This window comes from Peromyscus maniculatus, chromosome 2 (genome assembly GCF_049852395.1).
Source record: "Peromyscus maniculatus bairdii isolate BWxNUB_F1_BW_parent chromosome 2, HU_Pman_BW_mat_3.1, whole genome shotgun sequence".
Taxonomy (NCBI): domain Eukaryota; kingdom Metazoa; phylum Chordata; class Mammalia; order Rodentia; family Cricetidae; genus Peromyscus; species Peromyscus maniculatus.
In genome coordinates this window covers 72,648,159-72,669,666 of record NC_134853.1, presented here as the reverse complement: position 1 = coordinate 72,669,666, position 21,508 = coordinate 72,648,159, and the positions used below count along the sequence as shown (strand labels likewise).

The 21,508-nt window shown below is 39.6% G+C and overlaps 2 protein-coding genes across 10 annotated transcripts in view; one reads left to right on the top strand and one right to left on the bottom strand.

Annotated features, from left to right (window-relative positions):
* Invs (inversin) overlaps positions 1-17,241 on the bottom strand; it is a 172,588-nt gene extending 155,347 nt beyond the window's left edge. For 4 of the 8 annotated variants that reach the window (XM_076564185.1, XM_076564181.1, XM_076564186.1 and 1 more), the window contains exons 1-2: positions 17,025-17,156; positions 13,250-13,379 (exon numbers count right to left, since the gene is read on the bottom strand). In XM_076564185.1, coding sequence (XP_076420300.1) covers positions 13,250-13,355 — 106 coding nt within the window. In that variant the 5' untranslated portion in view covers positions 13,356-13,379; positions 17,025-17,156. Of the gene's footprint in view, positions 1-1,591; positions 1,728-13,249; positions 13,380-17,024 lie in introns of those variants that run through there. The other 4 variants (XM_042271159.2, XM_042271163.2, XM_076564184.1 and 1 more) reach the window with 3 other exon arrangements.
* Positions 17,242-17,272: 31 nt separating this feature from the next.
* Erp44 (endoplasmic reticulum protein 44) overlaps positions 17,273-21,508 on the top strand; it is an 85,898-nt gene continuing 81,662 nt past the window's right edge. Inside the window, exon 1 of one of the 2 annotated variants that reach the window (XM_042271166.2) lies at positions 17,273-17,606. In XM_042271166.2, the coding sequence (XP_042127100.1) occupies positions 17,550-17,606 (57 nt within the window). In that variant the 5' untranslated portion in view covers positions 17,273-17,549. The remainder of the gene's footprint in view (positions 17,607-21,508) is intronic. The other variant, XM_076564188.1, reaches the window with a different exon arrangement.

The window sequence follows — 21,508 nt, the reverse complement described above, 5'->3', positions numbered from 1 at the left end:
TAACAAATGGTTAAAAGTAAAATTGGAGCAAAGACCTAACATGCAAGCATTAATCAATAGAGTTGAAATAGGTTAATATCTAAAAGGATAGGCAACAGCAAAGACAACTATGTGGAACAAATAGAGGCATTCTGTAACTATAAAAGGGTTAACTCAACAAAATATATAGTAATGCTAATAAATGATAATAAAAGCGCCAGTGCACACCTTTAATCCCAGCACTCAGGAGGCAGAGCCAGGTGGATGTCTACAGAGTGAGATCCAGGACAGGCACCAAAACTACACAGAGAAACCCTGTCTCAAAAAAAAAAAAAAAAAAAAGAGGAAATTTAACCCAAAAGAAGGAGGAAAAACATAATAAAAGTAAGAATAGAGATCAGTGAAATTAAAATGAAAAAAAAAACAGAGAAAAATCAGTGAAGCTAAAAGCTCTTAGAAAATAAAAAAAAATCTACAATTGGACTGGTAATTAAAAACAGATTATACTAGATGGGATAGTGTTGTAGTCAACGGTAGAACACTTGCTTGCATATATGAGGCCCTAGGGTCAATCCCCAACATTGTAAAAACAAACAAAATAATAACAAAAGCCAGTGAAAACAGATTTTTAATATGAGGAATGAAAGAAAAATTATCAGTACAGACTTCAGACCATTAGAAATTTGAAAGCAAGGGAATATCATAAATAATATTATACCCATAAATATTTAATCTAAGAGAAATGGATAAATTCCATGGAAGATATACTCTATTAGATGTATAGATATCTTCAATGGTATTTGCAGTAGGAAGAATTCTGAGATGGCACCTGTATTGGTTTGAATGAAAAATACCCCCATAGGCTCATGTGTCTGAATATTTGGTCAGCAGTTAGTGACACTATTTGAAGTGTTATAGAACTTTTAGTATGTGGAGCTTTGCTGGAGGAAGTATGTCAATGGAAGCGGGATTTCTTCCCATGCACTGTATCTCTTTCTCTCTCTTTCTCTCTCTCTCTCTCTCTCTCTCTCTCTCTCTCTCTCTCTCTCTCTCTCTCTCTCTCTCTCTCTCTCTCTCTCTCTGAGATGTGATCTCTCAGCTTCCTGTTCCTCAATCATGTCTTCCCTACCATTATGAAAATCTAGTCCTCTGGAACCATAAGCCAAAATAAACTGTTCCTTAAGCCTTTGCTCATGATGTTTTATCACAGCAACAGAAATGTAACTAATATAGCAAGTAGGATGCTTACTTCCTAGAATACATGCCCTGTATGATCCCCTCTTAAGTGAGGGTAGTCTTTGGATGTGATAGGGTATCATCCCATGATTATCTCCTGTTTTGTGGTAAATATGATGGGGTTTGCAGCATAATTAAGATCATTAATCACTGAACTTAAGTTAATCATGAAAGATGAACTTGAGTGGCTTTTTAGTGACTGATTGATGAGTGACTGATTATTGATTGTGGTGCTGGGGATCAAATTCAAGGCTTAGTACTTGTTTTTCAAACACACCACCACCAAGCTATACCCTCAACCACTTGGGTTGCTTTTTAAAATAATTTAGAGATAAGGCAGGGGGTTAGAGAGATTTGAAGCAGCCAAGAGACTTACCTGCTGTCTTAAGAGAGGCAAGCTGCCATAGATGTTAAAGCTACACAAAAGTAAATTCTGCCAGTGTGTACTTGGAAGAGAATTCTGAGTCTCAGCTGAGATCCACCATTGCTGACAATCTGTTAGCCCAGCTAAGTCATGTCTAGATGCCTGATCAGAGAAACTGGAAGATGATAAATATTTGTTGTTTTAAACTAAGTTTGTGCCAATTCTTAGGCAGCACTAGAAAACTTTTATAGTATGACATCTGTTAAAGAAATCAACTTTTAAGTTATTCTTTCCTATAGGAGGCTGGGGAGATGGCTCAGTGGTTAAGAGCATTGGCAGCTTTTCTAAAGGTCCTGAGTTCAATTCCTGGCAGCCACATGGTGGCTCACTGTCATGGGATCTGAGGCCCTCTTCTGGCATGTAGATGTACATACACATAGAGCACTATAGACATAAAATAAATAAATTTAAAAAAGATCATGAACATTAAAAAAAAAGTTATTCCTTCCTATAAAGTACTACTAAGATAATGTACTAAAAATTCTCCCAAGCAATTTTTTGTACAAAGGTGTTTTTAAAATTATTATGGAAAGGTAAAAATGTAAAGACAGAAAGTTATTTCAGGAACCAGGGATGTAGTTCAGTATAGAGTACTTGCCTACTATGTGAGGCCCTGGGTTCCATCTACAGCAATGAGGAGAAAAATAATTTTTGAAAGAAAAACTAAAATTGGAGCCCTTTGTATTGTATGGTTTGAAGACACAGAGCTACAGTAATGAAGATCGTGTGGTAACAGCAAGGACCACTATAGATCAATATAGTATATGGATCAATACAGCAGATCTGAAAGTATTGGAAACACTTGCATGTACATGATTCATTGATTTTTACAAAGCTGCAAAGGCAAACCACAGAGCAGTATTTTAAACACATGTAGCTGGAAAAATTTGGAATACATTGGTTAACCAAACCAAACCAAACCAGCCAAAGCCTTTCCAGGCTTACCAAGTTAGGCAAGAGAGTAAAGATTGGGTGACATAAAAACCACAGGAACTTATTTTCCATCATTATGGTCATAGAAACCTAAGAGCAAGGTGCCAGCAGGGTTGAGTTCTGGTGAGGGCCCTCTTCTGGGTGGCAGACTGCAGACTTTTATATTTTTAAATAGTAAGGGAAAAAAAAAAAAAGGCAGAGCGCTCTCTAATCTCATCTGTCAGAGTTCACTCTCAAAACCTAAATTACTTTTTAAAGGTCTCACCTCTGACTATCATTTCAATACATGAATTCTGGGATATTTAGTTCATAAATATTTAGTTCATAAATAGCATAGAAGATAAAAATCACTTCCGAATGCATCACAGATTTAAATGTACAACTATAACTATATAAAACTCTTAGAAGCAAACAAAGGTGAATATCTTTGTGACCTGTGTTAAGGATTTCTGAGATATGATCCCCAAATAATCCATACACAAATTAACTTTCACACTAATTTCAAACTTTTGTGTTGGGAAAACATTGTTAGAGTATAAAAAGACAAATATAAAGTGGGAGAAAATATTTGCAAAACACCTATCTGATAATGCCTTCTTTCCAGAGTAAGCAGCTGCTGCAACTGAGTACTAAAATGACAGATGATGAAATTAAAAAGGTACGGAATATGTGAATAGACATTTCACCTAATTTCCACATGAAAAAGCAGGCGACACAGTTAATACACGGGAATGTAAACGGACCTACAATGGGCACCACTGCACTTCCACCAGCACAGCTAGAGTGCAAACAAAACCCAAAGGACAGCAGCAAATGCGGAGGAGAAGGGAGAGCTGCTAGGCACTGCTGCAAGGAATGCAAATGGTGCAGCAGAGCCACACCTGAAAACTGCCGGCTTCCTCTTATCCACAATAAACTCTCACCACAAGGCCCAATACTCCCCTCACCTACACTAAGGAGAAGGAAAAGCACAAAAGCCAGTGTTCACACAACAACCTGTCTGTGAATGTTTATGGCAGTTTATTTCCTAACTGTGAAGAGTAGAAACATCCTGATTATTCTCCAGACAGTGAACAAATAAGGAGCAAGAAAAAGGAAAAGGCCAAAGGCTCATCCAACATGAAGGAACACTCAAATACTTTGGGTCAAGTGAATGAAATCAATTGGAAAAAATCACACAGAATGATACATTTACATGGTATTTTGGAAAAAGGAAAACTGTAGGGGCAGAAAACACCAGTAGTTACCAAAGGCTGGGATATGGGGAGGGATACAATAGGAGGGGTCACATGTGACCTTGAAAGCATGGCAGAACTGCTCTATATTGTCAATGTTATTATACGTGGTTGTGATTAGACACTTGTCAGAAATTAAAATAATGGTATACAAAAGGAAATCTTACTGTGTTATGTGCCATTAAACTTAAAACCAGTAACCATAGAAGAGCCATAGCTTCTGCCATGCACTTTCAGTGAAAATTTTTGCTGCCTTTGCCTGAGGTACTGATCAGGCCCTTCTGTACTGGCTGAGAGTAACTGCACATATACTACGTGCGAGGGATGGCAACTGCTTGTGTGGTAACTTGGCCTGAACTCTGCTGACGAGAGAGGCACTGACCAAGAGAAAGGTTTTATTTGAGGAAACAACAACCCTAGATAAAGAGAGCACATGGTATTTCTGCCTAGGCTGTTCTGTGCCTGAATTTAAGCTATTGTGCTGGGTTTTAAAAACATAATTTAAATTTTTTTTTGAGGTTCTCTTCAAACCCTTCCATATACCCTACCCCTTTCTTTCAAATTCATGGCTTCTAAAAAGAAAAGTCTGTTGTTCTTGTGTTTGTGTGTGGTGTATGTTTCCTAAATATATAAATGTAACCTGCTCAGTCCATATAATATTACTTTTATGTATATGCTTTTAGGGCTGACCATTTTTTATTGGCTAACCAATTGGTGTGGTGTTCCTCAGGAGAATATTTCTCCCCCTTTTAGCATTCCCTATTTGCTTGTAGTTCTTTGTCTAGGTTTGAGGCCTTGTAAGCCCTTCCATTACTGTGTTATTTTTTAGAAAATACTCCAGCACATATTCTAAACCTGGGTGTACTGGGACCTAGAAAGACTAATTGCTTCTCAGATATTTACCGTTTTTTTTGTGTATATTGGTAACAAAACAAAGAAGTCACTGCTTGAAATTCAAATATACAAATAGAGTCAGGCTGTGTATAACTCCTAGAGAAGGCAGGTGGTCTGCTTTATAACCTTGGTTTTGAAGATGGAAGCAGTTTAACATTTGAATCAACATGTCTGACAACAGAAGTTATGCAAAAAGCATGTTAGTGATCCAATTATTTTCTCTATAAGGTCTTCAATATTGAATCCAGAAGACTTCACAGAACTACCACTTCATTTATAGGTAAAGTCTCACTGAAGCCCAGGCTCACTTGAGACCTCTAAAATGTAACATAAGTAAGCATGACTATTTTATTGGTGTGAATCCCCAGCCACCAAGGTAAGACTTCTAAGGAATATGCTGTAGTAAGGATAGTTGTCTTTCATGAGGAAGGGACACTATGCAGGTGTTAAATTTGCTAGGGTTCCATAAAGACGGTAGCAGCCAGATGTCAATGTTAATAATATTTTAAAACCTTATAAAGTGTGATTCCTCCTTGGAAGCTCAAGAAAGCAAACTGAACTGGGAACTATGGTCCCAAGAATCAATGAAGAAAATTGGAGAATCGCCACACCCTGGCATAATCCTAACTGATTAGACTCCTCAGGTCCAAAGTGAAGGCAGCACCATGGGACTAATGTGCTATTCTGCCACCTAAAAGAGAACACTTCAGGCTCACAGCTGCTTTCTCCTTTGTCTCCTGTGATACAGGAAAACCATGCACTTGACTTCAATCCCTGGCAGACTTTGCTTTTGTTTAACTAGTAGTTATATTTCCCAAAAGGGAAGCTTTAATTGGGTTATGTCACCACCATTCAGTATGTTGTGCCTTTGAGGCAAAATCTATTTGAGGAAATTGAAAGTATATAACCCTTATTCATTATTACAAAAAGCATCTTGTGGGTCCAGCCTTGTGTCACTTGGGGGTAGGTTAGGGTGGGGGACACATAATGACTTTTGGGATAGTTTCTGAGTAATGAGAATACTATAGGGTTCAGGGGTTTTAGGCCTAAACAATGTACCCGAGGGAGGGCTTTATTTAATTAGCCTAATCTCTTTCTATTTTCTTCAATTATAACATTAGCTAATACATATCAGACCCATACAAAAATAATATTTTGGTGACAAATAAAGCATTTTGGTGTCTGGGAATTTTAGGTAACATCAACATGTTGTTACAGAGGTAGAGCTTATGAGAGAGGCTGGCATTCTCAGGGACAGCTAACATAGAAGCAGCTGGCTAGTGTGCCTTGTGGTTTTAATTATTCTGTCAATTGTGGAGATGGCTTCTCTTCCATGACCGACTGGGGCTTGTTTAGCTAGGGCTAGCAATCTGCTGTGTCTGAGCACAGCTTGGAAGGTTGAGTGGAACTGTGTTAGAAAACCACTGCTCGATCTCACTCGTTGTTGCAGGGCTAGTTGAAGCAGCAGAATCTGAGTGGTTACTGGGCTGGTTGGCGAGAAAACCTGAGCTCTAATGAAAAGGAATGGCCTCACTAGCAGTGACAGTTGTGTCAATCTCCAACTGCTGTATCACCACACTGGTCACACAAATAAATGGGATTCTCCACTGATATCCTGCTGCCTGTTTGAACATGTCATCTTCACCTGATATCATGGGTGTACTACTTCATTTGCCTTACTTATTTCCCTACGCTTTTTATAATGTCACAGTCTTGGGAAGACATTTGCTGTCACTGAGAGTACTCCAGAGTTTACAAAATGTTTAAAATTATTTTTTTGCTGGGTGGTAGTGGCGCATGCCTCTAATCCCAGCACTTGGGAGGCAGAGTCAGGCAGATCCCTGTGAGTTCAAGGCCAGCCTGGTCTACAAAGCAAGATCCAGGAAAGGTACAAAGCTACACAGAGAAACCCTGTCTCAAAAAAAAAGTATTTTTTTTTTTTTGATTTTTCGAGACAGGGTTTCTCTGTGTAGCTTTGCGCCTTTCCTGGGACTCACTTGGTAGCCCAGGCTGGCCTCGAACTCACAGAGATCCGCCTGCCTCTGCCTCCCGAGTGCTGGGATTAAAGGCGTGCGCCACCACCGCCCGGCTTTTTTTTTTTAATTTTAATCATTACAAGCATCTGAAAAGATCACTTGCACCCATGACTACTTCAGAATTACTATGGCTGGGAGACCTGCCACTAGATTTCACTGCTGAATATGTTCTAAAAGTTATGCTATTGCTGTATGGTAATATTAAAATACATAATAACTGTATGTTGATCTATTGGCTTTCCTTTGGAATCCTGTAGATTTTATTTTAGATTTAACTTTTTTTAAATGAGAACAGGCCTCTAAGCTTTACCACACTGCTAAAACAGTCTATAGTCTGTGTACCCTGTTGTGTGTGTATGCACAGAGGAATGCCCATCCCAAATCCCCCCTCCCCCGCCCCAAACACAATGCTAAGACAAATCCAGTCTACGCAACCATTCAGTTCATTAACTGAGACCCAAGGCTACTCACTTCTTTCTTTCTTATTCTTTACACATAAATATGAAAGTGCATGTGTGTATAGAAATATGTACCCATAAAGTGATGTCCCATAGGTTATTACGACCTGGCTGCAGTCTTAGTTTTGCTACATATAGGACAAATTACTTAACCTCTTAATTTCCTTGTCTACAAAATAACTAATAAGAGCACCCAAAACTCTTTGAATGTATTGTTAAATTGGTTAACAAGCTGCAAACTCATAACACAGTGACTGATACATAAAACATGACTTTATGAAGGCTAGCTAATTATCACTAATACTAGCAAGTATAATCATGTACACAGTCTTCCCTTAGTGTTGAGGGGCGAGTGGTTCTGGGATCTCCAGTTACCAATACTGTAGATGTTCAAGTCCTTTATAAAAACATAGTACTGACATATAACCCATATGTCTTCTTTCATATATCTTAAATTGTCTCTAGATTACTTATAATACCTAATACAATGTAAATGTTACAGAGTCATTTTAGAATACTGTCTAGAGAAAAAAGACAAAAATGTCTGTACATTGTCCAGTATAGAATAAGTGTCCCCCTTCAAATATCATCAATCTTCAATTAACTGAATCTGTGCCTGTGTAACTCACGACACAGAGGGCCAACTGTACTTCAATAATCACATTTATAAAATATAAATTATTAAATATTTTATGTTATAAGCATTTTACTTTTTTGTTTGTTTGCATTTTTGAGACAAGAGTTTCTCTGTGTAACTACTATGGCTGTCCTGGAACTCTCTCAGTAGACTAGTCTGACCTCAAACTCACAGATATCCACTTGCCTCTGCCTCCAGAGTGCTGGGATAAAAAGAATATGTCACCACCACCCAACAATCATTTTACATTTTATAGACTACTCAATTTAATATTTACGGTAAAGGTTGAGGTAAAAGAAGAAATACTTGAAATAGTACCTGGATTTTGCAACTTACAGGGCTCGTTACCATATCTAACTTCTTTAGAGGTGCTAAGTGGGGAAATGATTCTTAGAAATGCTTGTTTAGAAGGTGGAGAGTGTAATAAAAGCTGCAGTGGGGTCAGCAGGTAATCTGGGAAGTATAAGATGCTAAAGCATCCATCCCAGCATTGTCTGAGGCACAACAGCAAGGACTGTGACTGAAAAGATCTTTCATTCAGAGAAGGCCTCTTCAGTTCTCCTCCAAAACAATGGGCAGCTCAGAAAGTGTTCGATTTAATTAGTTGTGTAAGTAGAAAGAGACAGTCATCCGTTTCCATGGAGTCAAATGCATCATTGGCATACTTCTCCATGGAAACAGAGATGGGAAAACAGAAAATGCTAAAGTGAATGAAGTCGCTGAGCAGTTGGTGAACAAAGATCCAAGAAAGATAATTCATCAGTAGTACTATGACACCAGTTTAGGAAAGAGAAATAGCACATATGTAGCGATCATCAAACATGTGGTATGTAAAAAGATGTTTAAAATAGACTGAAATTTAAGATCAAACAGAACATATATTTTAGCATGAACATACACAAGTTGGGAAATGGCACAGAATGAAGATGTGGCCATATATACAGAAAACACAATGGCACAATGCCTAAAAGACCAGCAGTGTCCCTCAGTCAGTAATGACTCAGGAGTTCCTTGGATAAGGTGCTAGAAAACACAGAGATCAATCAATAGATTTATTAACTCTATACTTGTTACATGTTACACTTTTTAAGAATTTTCTTTTGGGTATATTAAATTATAGGAAAGTTTCAAGTTTTACAATGAAATGTTTCAGTTAGTTTATATGAATGAACTAGTGTGCTTTTATTTTACAGCATACCACACAGTTTGTTTACTTTGGAAGACTGTAATATTCAGTAAAATAATGAATAAGTCATTTTATATAGTTCTTTTTTTCTCAAGGAACTCTGATTCAAATTTTTCCCCCCTCGGGGAATTTTGTCTTAATCTGTCTCTCAATTCAATTTAATTCAACTCAATTCACTTTTAGTCCTGGCCCTCAAGGTATTCCTAGACTACTGGGAAGGAAAGATAATTAAATATGAGTTATAATATTTACTCATTTCTTCAACAAATAGTTCTCATATGCCTACTATGTGTCAAGTAGTCTGCTGGATATGGTAATGAATGACTCAGTCTGCTCTTGGAGAAGTCACTAGATTATGTGGAACAGAAAAACATTAAAATAGTCCTTCACACAAATACAGCTACAGATTCTCTATGAAGGAAGCCTATGGAGTGCCAAGAGAGAATACAACGAGGATACTGAACTGAGACTGGATTGTGGGAGCAGTTCTCTTTGAAGAAGCAGCCTCATGGTATAGAGCATGGAGGTGATTAAGAGTTAGTCAGACAGACAAGAGCAGGTGAAAGCCCTGAAATGGGCTTGGCAGACTGGGGAAACGGAAAGGAAGCAAGTTTTCCTAGAAAACAAGTTGTGCAAGGTGAGGCTGGAGGGGGGAAGAAGTACAAGCGGCCTTTTTTTTTTTTTTTTTTTTTTTTTTTTTTTGGTTTTTTCGAGACAGGGTTTCTCTGTGTAGCTTTGCGCCTTTCCTGGAGCTCACTTGGTAGCCCAGGCTGGCCTCGAACTCACAGAGATCCGCCTGGCTCTGCCTCCCGAGTGCTGGGATTAAAGGCGTGCGCCACCAACGCCCGGCTACAAGCGGCCTTTTAAATGTTCTTCCAAATATAATGACAGGAAATGAAAGCGATTATAAGCCAGGAAAGACTGTAAGTGTATAGACTTTTTTATAGACTCATATAGAGCTGAAATATTCAATGAAAATTCAAAAAGGGCGAGAACAACAGTATGATTATTATAAGGTCAAGGTGGGTGTAGGGGTGTAACATGTACAAAATCCTGGATTTCAGAAGGAAGGAAAGAAGGAAGGAAGGAAGGAAAAGGAAGGAAGGAAGAAAGGAAGGAAGAAAGGAAGGAAAAGAAAAAGAAGGAAGAAAGGAAGGAAAAGAAAAAGAAGGAAGGAAGGAAAAGAAAAAGAAGGAAGAAAGGAAGGAAAAGAGAAAGAAGGAAGAAAAGAAAAATAAGGAAGAAAAGGAAAAGAAGGAAGAAAAGGAAAAGAAGGAAGAAAGGACAAGAGGAGGTACTAGAGGAACACATCTATACTCCCAGCCTGTAGGAAGCAGAGGATCAGGAGTTCAATGTCGTCCTCAGCTACAATGAGAGTTTAAGGTCAGCCTGGGCTAAATGAAATGCTGTCACAAATACAAGCAAGGTAGTAAGTGTCTGCTGGGGTACTGACAATGTATTGTTCTTTAACTTAGATGGAGGTTAATGGATATTTGCTTTGTATTCGTTTAAGTTGCACATATAAGTTATATGTGCTTCTTTCTATATATTTATCAAAATAAGAGGCATATACATTTCTGTGTTTTATAACCACGAAAAGAATGGATTAATGCAATAAGGTGGGGTTAACGGGTGTCTCAAGAACCTCATTTTTGGATGATAACTGCTACTGTTCCTTCTTTTATTTTGCTTCTTTGGAACTGTACACTCTGGGTTTTAGTAAGACATGACACTATCCAGGGAAAGACTGGTTCTTCAGCCTCCTTTGTCCTAGGGTGTGGTTCTGTCCTTAATTTTAGTCTAGCTCCTTAATGACAAATTACTTTCCTCTGACAAGTGAGCTTTGACTGCAAAGACAGTATCTGCCTTGTATCCACATAAATGCTGAGCTCTGCAAAGCCAAGCTCTGGCAGCATCTCTGGTTGGTTCTGTGGAGAGACTCCTACCCACCCTAGGCACCCATATGCCTCTGTACTATTATGATCAGATAGAAGTCTGACTTCTTCAAGCCACTGTTATGGCAGTTTAGCTGTGCATTAGTAGTTGTGAGGGAAAACTGAGAGATGCAGCAACACGTACAGGCAGATAAAAGACAAGAAGGGTGTTTCTAAATACAAACAACAAAACATGTTTAGATGTTATTGGGGAATTTGTCTAATAGAAGAAGGGACAAAAGGTTGAAGATGTCATCAGAGGTTTAAACAAAATGGAGTAAATTCCCAAAGAAGAAGGATGGACAGAACACAGATCCTGTCAGGAAGAACTGGCCTTTGACAGGAAGCTGAATATTTTCCATTTTGTCAGAAAAAAAAAAGAAGGGGGTAGGTACAAATATAGGGAGATTTGTAGATATTCTTCTAAAAGATGAGGAGTTCCTATTTAATGTCTCCATTTTCTCTAGGGGTCATACAGTATTATCTGAGAAAAGAAGGAGGAGAAATTGGGAGCCGAGCTTTCAGCACACAAGGAAGGCACTAAGCATTCACAATGGAAAAGGTGTAGAAGGATTATTTGAAGCAGGGATCAAGAATTGGCATATTATAAATCTTCAAGCTATGTCTGATTGTTCCGGGGCTGCCAGGAGTACATAAATTAGGTTCATCCAGAGTTGTATGTTAGCCAGCTGAAACAGAATGTGAGCAAAAAGTGAGTTTTTCCAGGAGATAGTTGTAATAGTAGACCATGGAATCAAGGCTGAATAGGGAGAGAGATAAAGAGAGAAACTGGTGGTGAAAACCTAGGGAAGATGTGTTGGAAGGCTCAGAACAGGAGGAGAAACTACTGTTTCTATTAGTAAGTGAGCTGGAAGTGTTTCAGTTCAATGGCAGAGCATTCAGATGAGTGATGTAGGGGTCCCAGATGTCAAGTTCCAGGGAGGAACTGGAGATGCAGGCAGCTGAGCTGAAGTGAGGACAATGTGTCTGATAGAGGGAGTAAAATATTTGTAGCATATACAAAACTTGAGGCAATTTATTTATTCTTAAATAAGAGTTTGTTTAGTAGAGAACAAAGCAAAATGGTAGCAGGGGGAAAAGCCAGGGAGTAGAAAGTATAGAGAAAAGTATCAAACAAAGAATAGAAATACCCTTGAGGCTTACAAAGGTTAGAGTTCATAGGCAGAAGTTCATGGAAAAAGTGGTAATGTAAGATAAAAAAAGTTCTAAAGGAACAAGTATGAAAGTTCAAGTATTTTTTAATTTATTGTCCAAGTTATCAATCATGAAGCCATCAAACACTGGGATGTAGAAATACTAAAAATAATGTTTATTCACATTTTATTTGTTCTCCTTTGAGAATTGTGACTATGTGGGTTGGGGGTTTCAATAATTCTAGAAAGTTTTTTTTTTAGCCATTTTGGCCTTAATTCTGTTCATTATTCATTTTGTTCTCTCTAGAACTTCCACGCTGGACTTCTAAACCATACATACATATAAATGACAGAGAAGCACACTGAATAATTTTAAATCATTAAAGTTATTTATAAACTTAATACTTTGAGTTAGTTAAGTATAAACTTATATATTGTATAGTAAATTTATCAAGTAATTTTCACCTGATCCTAATCCATATTCTGAACCTTCATGATTTAATCTTTCTTGTCCAAGTACTGGAATTAAATATAACTACTAATATAGTTTTGTTAAAATGTTTAAGCACACTATACATTTAAATGATCACCAAACTCCCTTAGGACAGAGCTGTTTTTAGTAGTTTGCTTTTCTTTGGTATTTGTGCACGTAACCATGTGCGGTGGATGTCAGAAGTCAAGCACTGACTGGCTGGCATCTTCAGCTGCTCTCTACCTTCTTCCTTGAAAATAAATCACATTGATGTGTTCATTTTGAGTGTTTGTGCATGGGTGTGTATGTCATGATGCCCACGTGTCAACCAGAAGAAAACCTGCATGAGTTGGTTCTCTCTTTCCACCATGTGAGTCTCAGGGATCTAACTCGAGTTGTCAGGCTTGGCAGCAAGCGCCTTTACTTGCTGAGCTATGTCACAGGCCCTGAACCCTGAGCTCATCAGTTCAGCCAGGCTGAGCATTCAATGAGCTCTAAAGATCCTCCTGGCTGCCTCACGTCAGCACTGGAGTTTCAGATGCACCCCTCTGGCTTTTGCATGGGTGCTAAGGATTTCAACTCAGGTCCTCATGCTGGTGTGGCAGACACTTTACTGAATGAACTATCTCCCTAATTTATTACAGCATCTAAGTTTACAGGGGACTGCTTACCAGCAATGAGTCTCTGAAGGGCACCTTTATCTCCATTAACTGCAGCGGCATGAACCTTTGATGCTAATGAGGATCCAGCAGAAAGCACATTCTCTGAAATGTTCATAGTTTTCTCCACAACATGAGAGACCTGAAATAGTGATTGAGACAATGAGTACAAGTTGTCCTGGAACTAGCTCTGTGGACCAGGCTGGCCTCAAACTCAAGAGATCCACCTGCCTCTGCCTCCCCGAGTACTGGGATTAAAGACATGAGCTACCACCATGCAGCCAGAAAACACTTCTAAAACCTACCTTATCAGTGCTAAGTAGGTAGCTTGTAATGATTTATTATAGATATTTAAATAGGATTTAACTATTTAATTCCTACGTCTATAACTGCTATGACATGGCAAATTAGATGGCCTTTGTACTACTTGCTTAACTGTATAGTGAGAGAATTTTCTCAAAAAATTAGAAGACATTTATATTAGACACAGAGTTTAAAAGTCATACTGACTTCTAAGATTAACACAGGTAATGTGATTCCACACAATTCTTTGTGAGATCAGACTGTGCCCTGCTTTAAGTCACTCCAGATTGGGTAAAATAGTGGTTTTTCAGCCTGTGCCTTGCCCTGACAGTCTCCACTTTATTAAAAGCTTTTGAATTGTGTTTTGAGGGCAGAGGACGACTGTGCTCCTGGGTGGAAGTGAACACTAGCTTCGACCCAGCACCACCCATGCAGCACAGACAGGTAAATGACTACAGTCATGAGGGATCAGAATGAGTGCCTTCCTAACAACTTTTCAAGGTGCAAAGCCTATGCAAACTTGGTTGAGGAACAATTTGAATACCATGATATTCCTTAACTGAGAATTTGCATTAGGCATTGTCCCTTTGGGAACTCTCAGACAAGACCCACATAGAGGGCAACAAGAGAAACAAAAGGTAACTGAGAAACAGAAGGTGGATTAAGGCTAGGTGCTAACACTCTGGAGGCAAACCAGGTGTAGCTCTGTAGGAATTCTCCCACAGTATCGAGACCATGGAAGCACGTGAGCAAATAAAAATAACACTAAGGGAACCAGCCCCAATTGGACATGCCAGACCAAGGCTGGTTGTAACTTCCTCATCTGGACCGTATAAAGTGGAAGACCTAGCAATGCAATGGCAATGGCAATGGCCTCCACCAACCTATCTTCTGAGACCCAGTGTGTGAATCAAGGACTGACAGGCCCTTCTCAACTCTCCCTGAGGCTTCAGCTCAGCTGGGTCCTTGGCTGTTGAAGTAGACTACTTGACTGCAATCTGCCCATCCACCTGCTTGCTTGTCTGCATCTGAACCCACTGTTCTTGTTCTAATTAGGTTTTGCAGCTGACTGTATCTTTGCCCTCCACCCTGACTATCCTGTGGCCTGATGTGAATAGTAGCAGCTTGTTCTCTGTGGCTGGTTTGGGGTTGTTACTTATCAGGACAGAATCTACTTGAAATTTTTATCAGCCTACGTATGAAACCTCTCACATTCTGCCACAGGTTAAGTTGTATTCATTCTGTAAATTATATATATGCATATTTACTGTGTGCTGTTTAATATGAGAGTTAATATTAGTAATTGAGATTGGAATGAAACAATCTGCAGTTGCCTTGGCCAGATTACCAGAGTAGATGGGATTATCTGGCAAAGGGCTACCACTGAAACTGCTATACCTTGTGAATTTATTTATTTTATTCACTGAAATCTGACATAAAAAGACACAAGCATGCTTGCCTATGTTTCTGACATAGCTCTTTCACAACTGACAAGGATTATTGAATTGTTCTAATTTACAAAATAGTAAATTATGGTAAAAGCTGGCTTTTCGTTTCTTTAAGTTGCTGACAATGTGAGTTAACATGCTGGCAGAAAATACGGAAGCTGATGTTGTGAGGCACTTCTGTTTTGTCTGAACATCTGTGTTATGTTAGAACAAGGAGGGTCATATGCAGGACTGTAGCAAAGTCACTTGAGAGAAGCTACAAAACAAGGATTGAGGTAAATCATAGTAGGAAACTACATTTAAGTTCCTGGTCCAGTTGTGTTAATGATCAGCTGTGTGTCTTCAGACTACCTCAGCTCTTTAAATTTCAGTAACTATGAAAAATTAAAAGGGCTATGTTCTTTTATTTAACAAGCGAGGTGCCAACTATTCCAGCATCACACTGAATTCTAAAACATCCCTTTGGATCTAAAGCGAACAGTTTTAAGGGTGCCAGACCACAAAAACTTATTTGAATACTTTGAAAGCTGTCAAAATAGTTGTATCTATCGATATACATTTTTACAGATGTGCTTAACCATAATTCTAGCAATGATGACAGCGGTAGGTGTACAGCTGGCGCTGAAAGAATGTTTAGAGTGAAATGTCAGAGGGCAAGTACTGAGTCCAAAGGGTAAGGTAAGTCGGATCAAATTTTAACTTCAGGTAGAAATGAGGTTTTCTTTTCCTGTCCCTTTCTTTCTTTCTTCCTTTCTTTCTTCCTTCCTTTCTTTCTTTCTTTCTTTCTTTCTTTCTTTCTTTCTTTCTTTCTTTCTTTCTTTCTTTCTTTCTCTCTCTCTCTCTCTCTCTCTCTCTCTCTCTCTCTCTCTTTCTTTCTTTCTTTCTTTTTTTTGCCTCCCTTTATTTTTTCAAGACAGGGTCTTGAAATTTAGAGACCAGGTTGGCTGGGAACTTATTACATAGACTGTGCTGGCTTTAAACTCCCGATCCTTCTGCCTCGGCCTCCCAGGTGCTGGGAATACTGGCTTGCACCACCGTAACCAAGCCTCCTGCTTATGAACTTCTCATTGATCTAAACTTGGGTTCTGTCAGAGCATGAGGTGAGTGGTACACTGATCAGATCACTGCATTAGGAAGGAGGAGATTTAAGAGGATTGGCTCCACCACACTTTAATTCTGAAGCCCCGGAAAAGCCATTCCTCTAGGGCTCTTCTTAACAGAAATGTTATTTTCCTTGCTGCTCCCCCAATAAATAATTTTTTATAGACAGAAATCAAAGCCACTTTGTTAGTGCTATAAAATGTAAATGTATCATCATCATTAACTCATTATCAAATAAGCCTGTGCAGTAAGCACTCCTCTAATTATTACAATGCAAAGTAGTGGTGCTGGGCTCACACACAGAGAAAATGCAGTTCTGGTTAGGATGAAAGGGTTGGTGACTGTGACAGGCCTCGGTGGAGTCAAATGCCAACATGCTGAGACTCGAGATGGGACTCCAGAGAGAGAAGGGGTAAAGCCACTTCAGGCAGCAGGAAAGCTGAAGCAAAGACTGGGCACAGGGAGAACCACAAATGCAGAGCGCCTCCTGGGAGCTTGGGAGTGATGATGTGGCTAATTTTCCACGCACACAGACCTGGCGGGGTGCTCACAGAAGATTCTTGAAAGTTACCAGACACCAGGTTACAATCCTTTGCTCTGTGGTTAATTAGTAAACATACTGTAAGAAGTGGTCACTGTCCCTTAGGCACTGCGCTCTACAGTTTACAACATGCTTTCCCACCCTTTCTCTCTTCCTTTCACGGTCCCTCAGAAGCAACCCTGGGTAAGTAAGTCACAGACTGAAGCCCCAGTGGTGGCTCTCCTTATATAACGGAGGAAGCAGCGCAGAAAGAAGAGGCAGCAGGCTTTGAGGCCAGGGATGGAGGAGGCTCAGGCCACACCTCAGACCAGGCGGGCCAAGAATCCGAAGCAGCGGCCGGGGCGGTGCTGGCCAGCCTGCCCGAGCCGCCCGTGCCAGACCGCTTCCTACTCACCCTTGCCTCCAGGACTGGCGTCCCGGGATGGCACCAGGAGGCACGACCCCCACGGGGCCGCCCCTCCCGCCAAGTCAGGCCACTGCGCCCCCAGGGACAGACCCCAGGACACCAGAGCCCGGGAGCTCTGAAAAAGCAGCCTGAGGCTCTCGGCCGCAGAGGCCTCTGGGAATTGTAGTTCCCATCCCCCGAGGCGCAGAAGTACGCGGCCCCTTCCAATCCCGAAGAGCCCCGCGCGCAGATGGCTTGGCCGCCCTGGGCTCAGGGCCTACTGGGAAGGAGAGTTCCAGCTCTCAGATGACGTGGGTTAATGAGAGCAGTATGGGACTACATTTCCCGAAGTGCTCAGAGGTGGGCAGGACCCGGAAGTGAGGGCGTGAGAGGCCTCTCTGGAAGTTGTCCCGGGTGTTCGCCGCTGGAGCTCCGGGTCGAGAGGACGAGGTGCCGCTGTCGCCGGCCCCCGGAGCGCAGCCCTTTCCTAGCCCGGTCCAGTCCCAGCCGCCACCTCCTGACCCCACCGTTACCATGAATCCCGCCGTCTTCCTGTCTCTACCCGACCTCAGATGCTCCTTGCTGCTCCTGGTGAGTGTATGTAGGGATGACAAACCCTCCGACTGTGTCCCTGACCGCCTCCCGCCCTCCGCCAGGCGGAACGGTGCTGCCCCTGCTTGCCTCGACTCTCCTCCGCTGGTGAGGCGTACACCCCCTGGAGCTGCCTTCACCTTCGCCGGTTCCTTTGGCTTCTTAGGCCTGCGGTCCACGAGGCCTGCGAAACCACAATCAGGGATTGGGGGACCTACAAACAGGACAATTCGCCTTAGGGGAGTGATACGTGGGAGGTCACGGCTGAGGCTCCCTGGAGTACGTTTTAAGTTTTGTGGACGATGAGGACCCTGCTTGGGGCCTCAGGGTCCTAAGGGACCGAGGGGACACCTAATGTCTTCTCCCACGCTGGGAAGGGTGTGAAGCCGACAGGTGCTGGGGGCTTGTGAATCCCTGAATCCTCGAAACAGGCTGGCAAAGCCCTCTGTTGTGGCTTCATGCGATTGGTTGGAAACCCGGAACTGGAGACTGGTTTGGTGTCTACTGGGAGAATAGGAATTTGAAAAGGTGGAGGGTGTGATTATCTGACAGGCTCTTCTAGGGACTCCCGCAAGCCCTGTGGCAACCTCTCCCTCTCACTGAAGCATATGTCTTTGTCGGTGCTCTCGAGAGTAACCAGCTCTCCTGCATACATATGTGCTTAATACTTCCCAGCCTGATGGGCATCGTCCCATCTTCGCAAAGAATCTTTCCCCAGTTTCTCTTCCTCCTAAATATATCTTGAGTGTGTGACTTAAGTGGCCTTGTCTTAAAGTCAAATTGAGACAAAAGTGAAGGTCTAACCCCATATGGGAAAACGAGAGGAGTTTAAATGGGCTGTTATGACACAGTATTTGAAAATACTTGAATTATGGTAGATTCTTAGAAAGCTAAATTTAAGATGAACATCATTGTATATAAATTACTTTCTTCACAGCTTAAGAATAATAATTAACTTGCAAGAAGCTGTATAGTTGGTTACAGGCAAAACTGAGTCTAGGAATAGATTTCTTAATTTATAGTGTGTATTCCATTGTATCACATAAAAAGTTTAACGTTTGTGTTTGAAATACTTTTCATTCTTATTATGACTTGAAAGCCATTTTTTATATACAATACTTCATTCTTTTCAAAATAAAATAGTGCAAGCTAAATGAAGTGAAAATACTTCTGAAGACTAAAGTTGTGTATAAACAAGGCAATGCTAAATGATAGAATGTCTTATTAGCACTTGTAAATTACTTCTTTAGAGAAGAATATTCTCTCTCTCCCTGTGTTTGTGTGTGTGTGTGTGTGTGTGTGTGTGTGTGTGTGTGTGTGTAATTTTCACTGTGGCACCTTCTAGAACAGTTACAATAATGCTATTAGAGGCCATATATTCTTAAGGACACTAATTATTAATCTTTTCTTTATCATAAAAAGAGTTATATGTTAGAAATTATTTTTAGGTGACTGAAAAGTCTAAAGATTAAAAATCTCAAGACATTGAAACGTTGAAACATGAGTAGAAAAATGCTGTCAGTCGAGCCGTTTAAGAACATTTATTTTGAAATAATTGATGCTTTTTACTAGAGCATCTGTCAATCATGTTAAATATCTAAATGATGATTTCTTCTCAAATAAAGCCTATATTTTACTAAACTCTAGTTAAAAATATTCATGTATTTATCTTCCTAAGCAAAAGCAGAAGATAGGACTACAAACAGAAGCTGTTTTAGAGAATTCCTGTAAAGATTAATGGGCTGGAAAACAAAGCCTCTGAAAAGTTTTCATGAACCAGAAGTACAAGTCAAACTAGATTCAATTTGAACACAGTGTTTGCTTACTTAGTTCTAATAATCTAATCCTAGTTTAGCAGATATTCATGAAACATCTGTCTTAATCTCAACAGTGAGTAGCTTGTCTGAGTGCTAATTCAGTCATAGTGATGGAACCTGCTTACTCAGTAGCCCACCTGTCTAATGAATAATCCTGGGTTCCCTTCAGGCATCAACATGATGACTCTCACAGACAGGCATAGAAAACTCCATTTCCCTCTTAGCTGAGGTCATCATTTTTCCCTTACATGCTTGGACACCCATATGTTCTTTTACTACAGTAAGGAGCACTCTGGACCTCAGTCTTAAAGAGCTATTAATACCTACTTAAATTGTAGGGTTTGTAAAATACTAGCCAAAATTGTAACACTGAATTTCAGGAGGCAAGTGGATATCTTTTCCCTGATCGCAAAAGTATTCTAGAATATATCATTCCATGTCTTAAAAGCATTTCTGAATGGGTAACTAACCACAGACACTTGGTGTGATAACTCTTTCATTATGTGTTAATTGACCCTTTTCTTCTTTGTGTCTGAAATAGGTTGATTGAGAATCAAAATAGGTTCTTTTCTGCTTAACTGTTTCTTAGCCATACTCTCATTGGCTTGTGTAAGTTTTTAAAATGTGAGATAAGAGAGAGATGGCCGAATTGGAATGAACTGTGTCAGATATCCTAAGTAAACTCCTGTGCTTTAGGGATTTTAACTTTTATTCCAGTTGTTCTATTGAAGATGTTGTCTCACTAATCTCTTGATCATTGTGTTCAAAGATTCTAGGTTCTTACTAGCTCTGATAGTCCTGTGCTTGTATAAGTTAATATACTTGCTGTTGCTGCACTTGGCTTTTTGTTTTCTGTAAGTATAGGAAGCCAAGAAAATATTACCTGGTTTAGGAAGCTATGTAATTAGAGAGCTAAGTAAACACTTGTATATATCTACTGAATATATTTTAAAGACTTTTTTTTTAAGTGTCAGTTTTAGTCATTAATGCTAACAATAAAGAAAATGTTCAGTCTTCAAGAAAAAGTACTATTGGAAGCATGTAATAGATTCATAATAGGTGGGTTATTTATCCTTTTTATATAACTTGTCCTATATCCATGGCTTACACGATGTGGCTGCTCTTTACAATCACTTGGGACAGTTTTAATAAAATGCAGTTCAGAGTTATCCTGGGTTCCGTTCCCAACCCCACAAAAAACAAACAGTAACACAAAGTTGCATGGGCCATATACCAGTTATATCTATCCCATAGGGCTCAGACATTAGTTTAATTTCCCTCCAAACACTATTATCATGTCCATAAATTTATTCAGATATTACTTGGTGTTTAAATATTCTTTGTGTCTGTTTTTGAAAACTGATTGATCAAATCGGAACCATACAAGTTCTGTGCATGCTAGTTGGTTTGTGTTTCCTAGGACTTTTGTATGCCTGGAATTGAACCCAGGACCTTGAGCATTGTAAGCACACACTGTATTACTGAGCAGCTGCCAGACCAAGATGTTTAAAGTCTGTAGCTTTTTTCCATCTCATTCATTCTTTTTTCTTAATCTTGATAATTTCTTTAGGAACTGTGCTGTAGAACATCTCACACTCTTGTTATCACCGATTGTAGCCTCTTGATGTGGTTTTTATGTTTCTCTGTTCGTTGAATTTACTAGTAGAAATCTGTAACTCAATTTTTGTGGTTTTTTTCAACCACCAGCTCAATATGCATTGCTTACTTTGCTTATTTATCTTTCAAGTTAAGTTTTTGAAAATTTATTATTTACTTCATAATCATATGAAATTTATGATCTTCAAAGCCAACCATATTGTGTTAAGATAATTCTGATTTCTTTGTCTCCTCTACTCTTATCAACCTCCTAATGTAAGGTGACTTAATATTCTTTCTTTTTTTACTCTTGTATTTATTTCTTTTTTAAAATTAATGTACGTTATTTGCTTTTTTTGTCTATATGTTTTTCTAGTTTGATTTTATATATATTATTCATACTTTTTCACCTTAAAATGATAAAAATACCTTTTTCAGCTTAAAGTTTTATATTAAAGGTGTTGAGATAGAACTGTTCCACATTTGTGT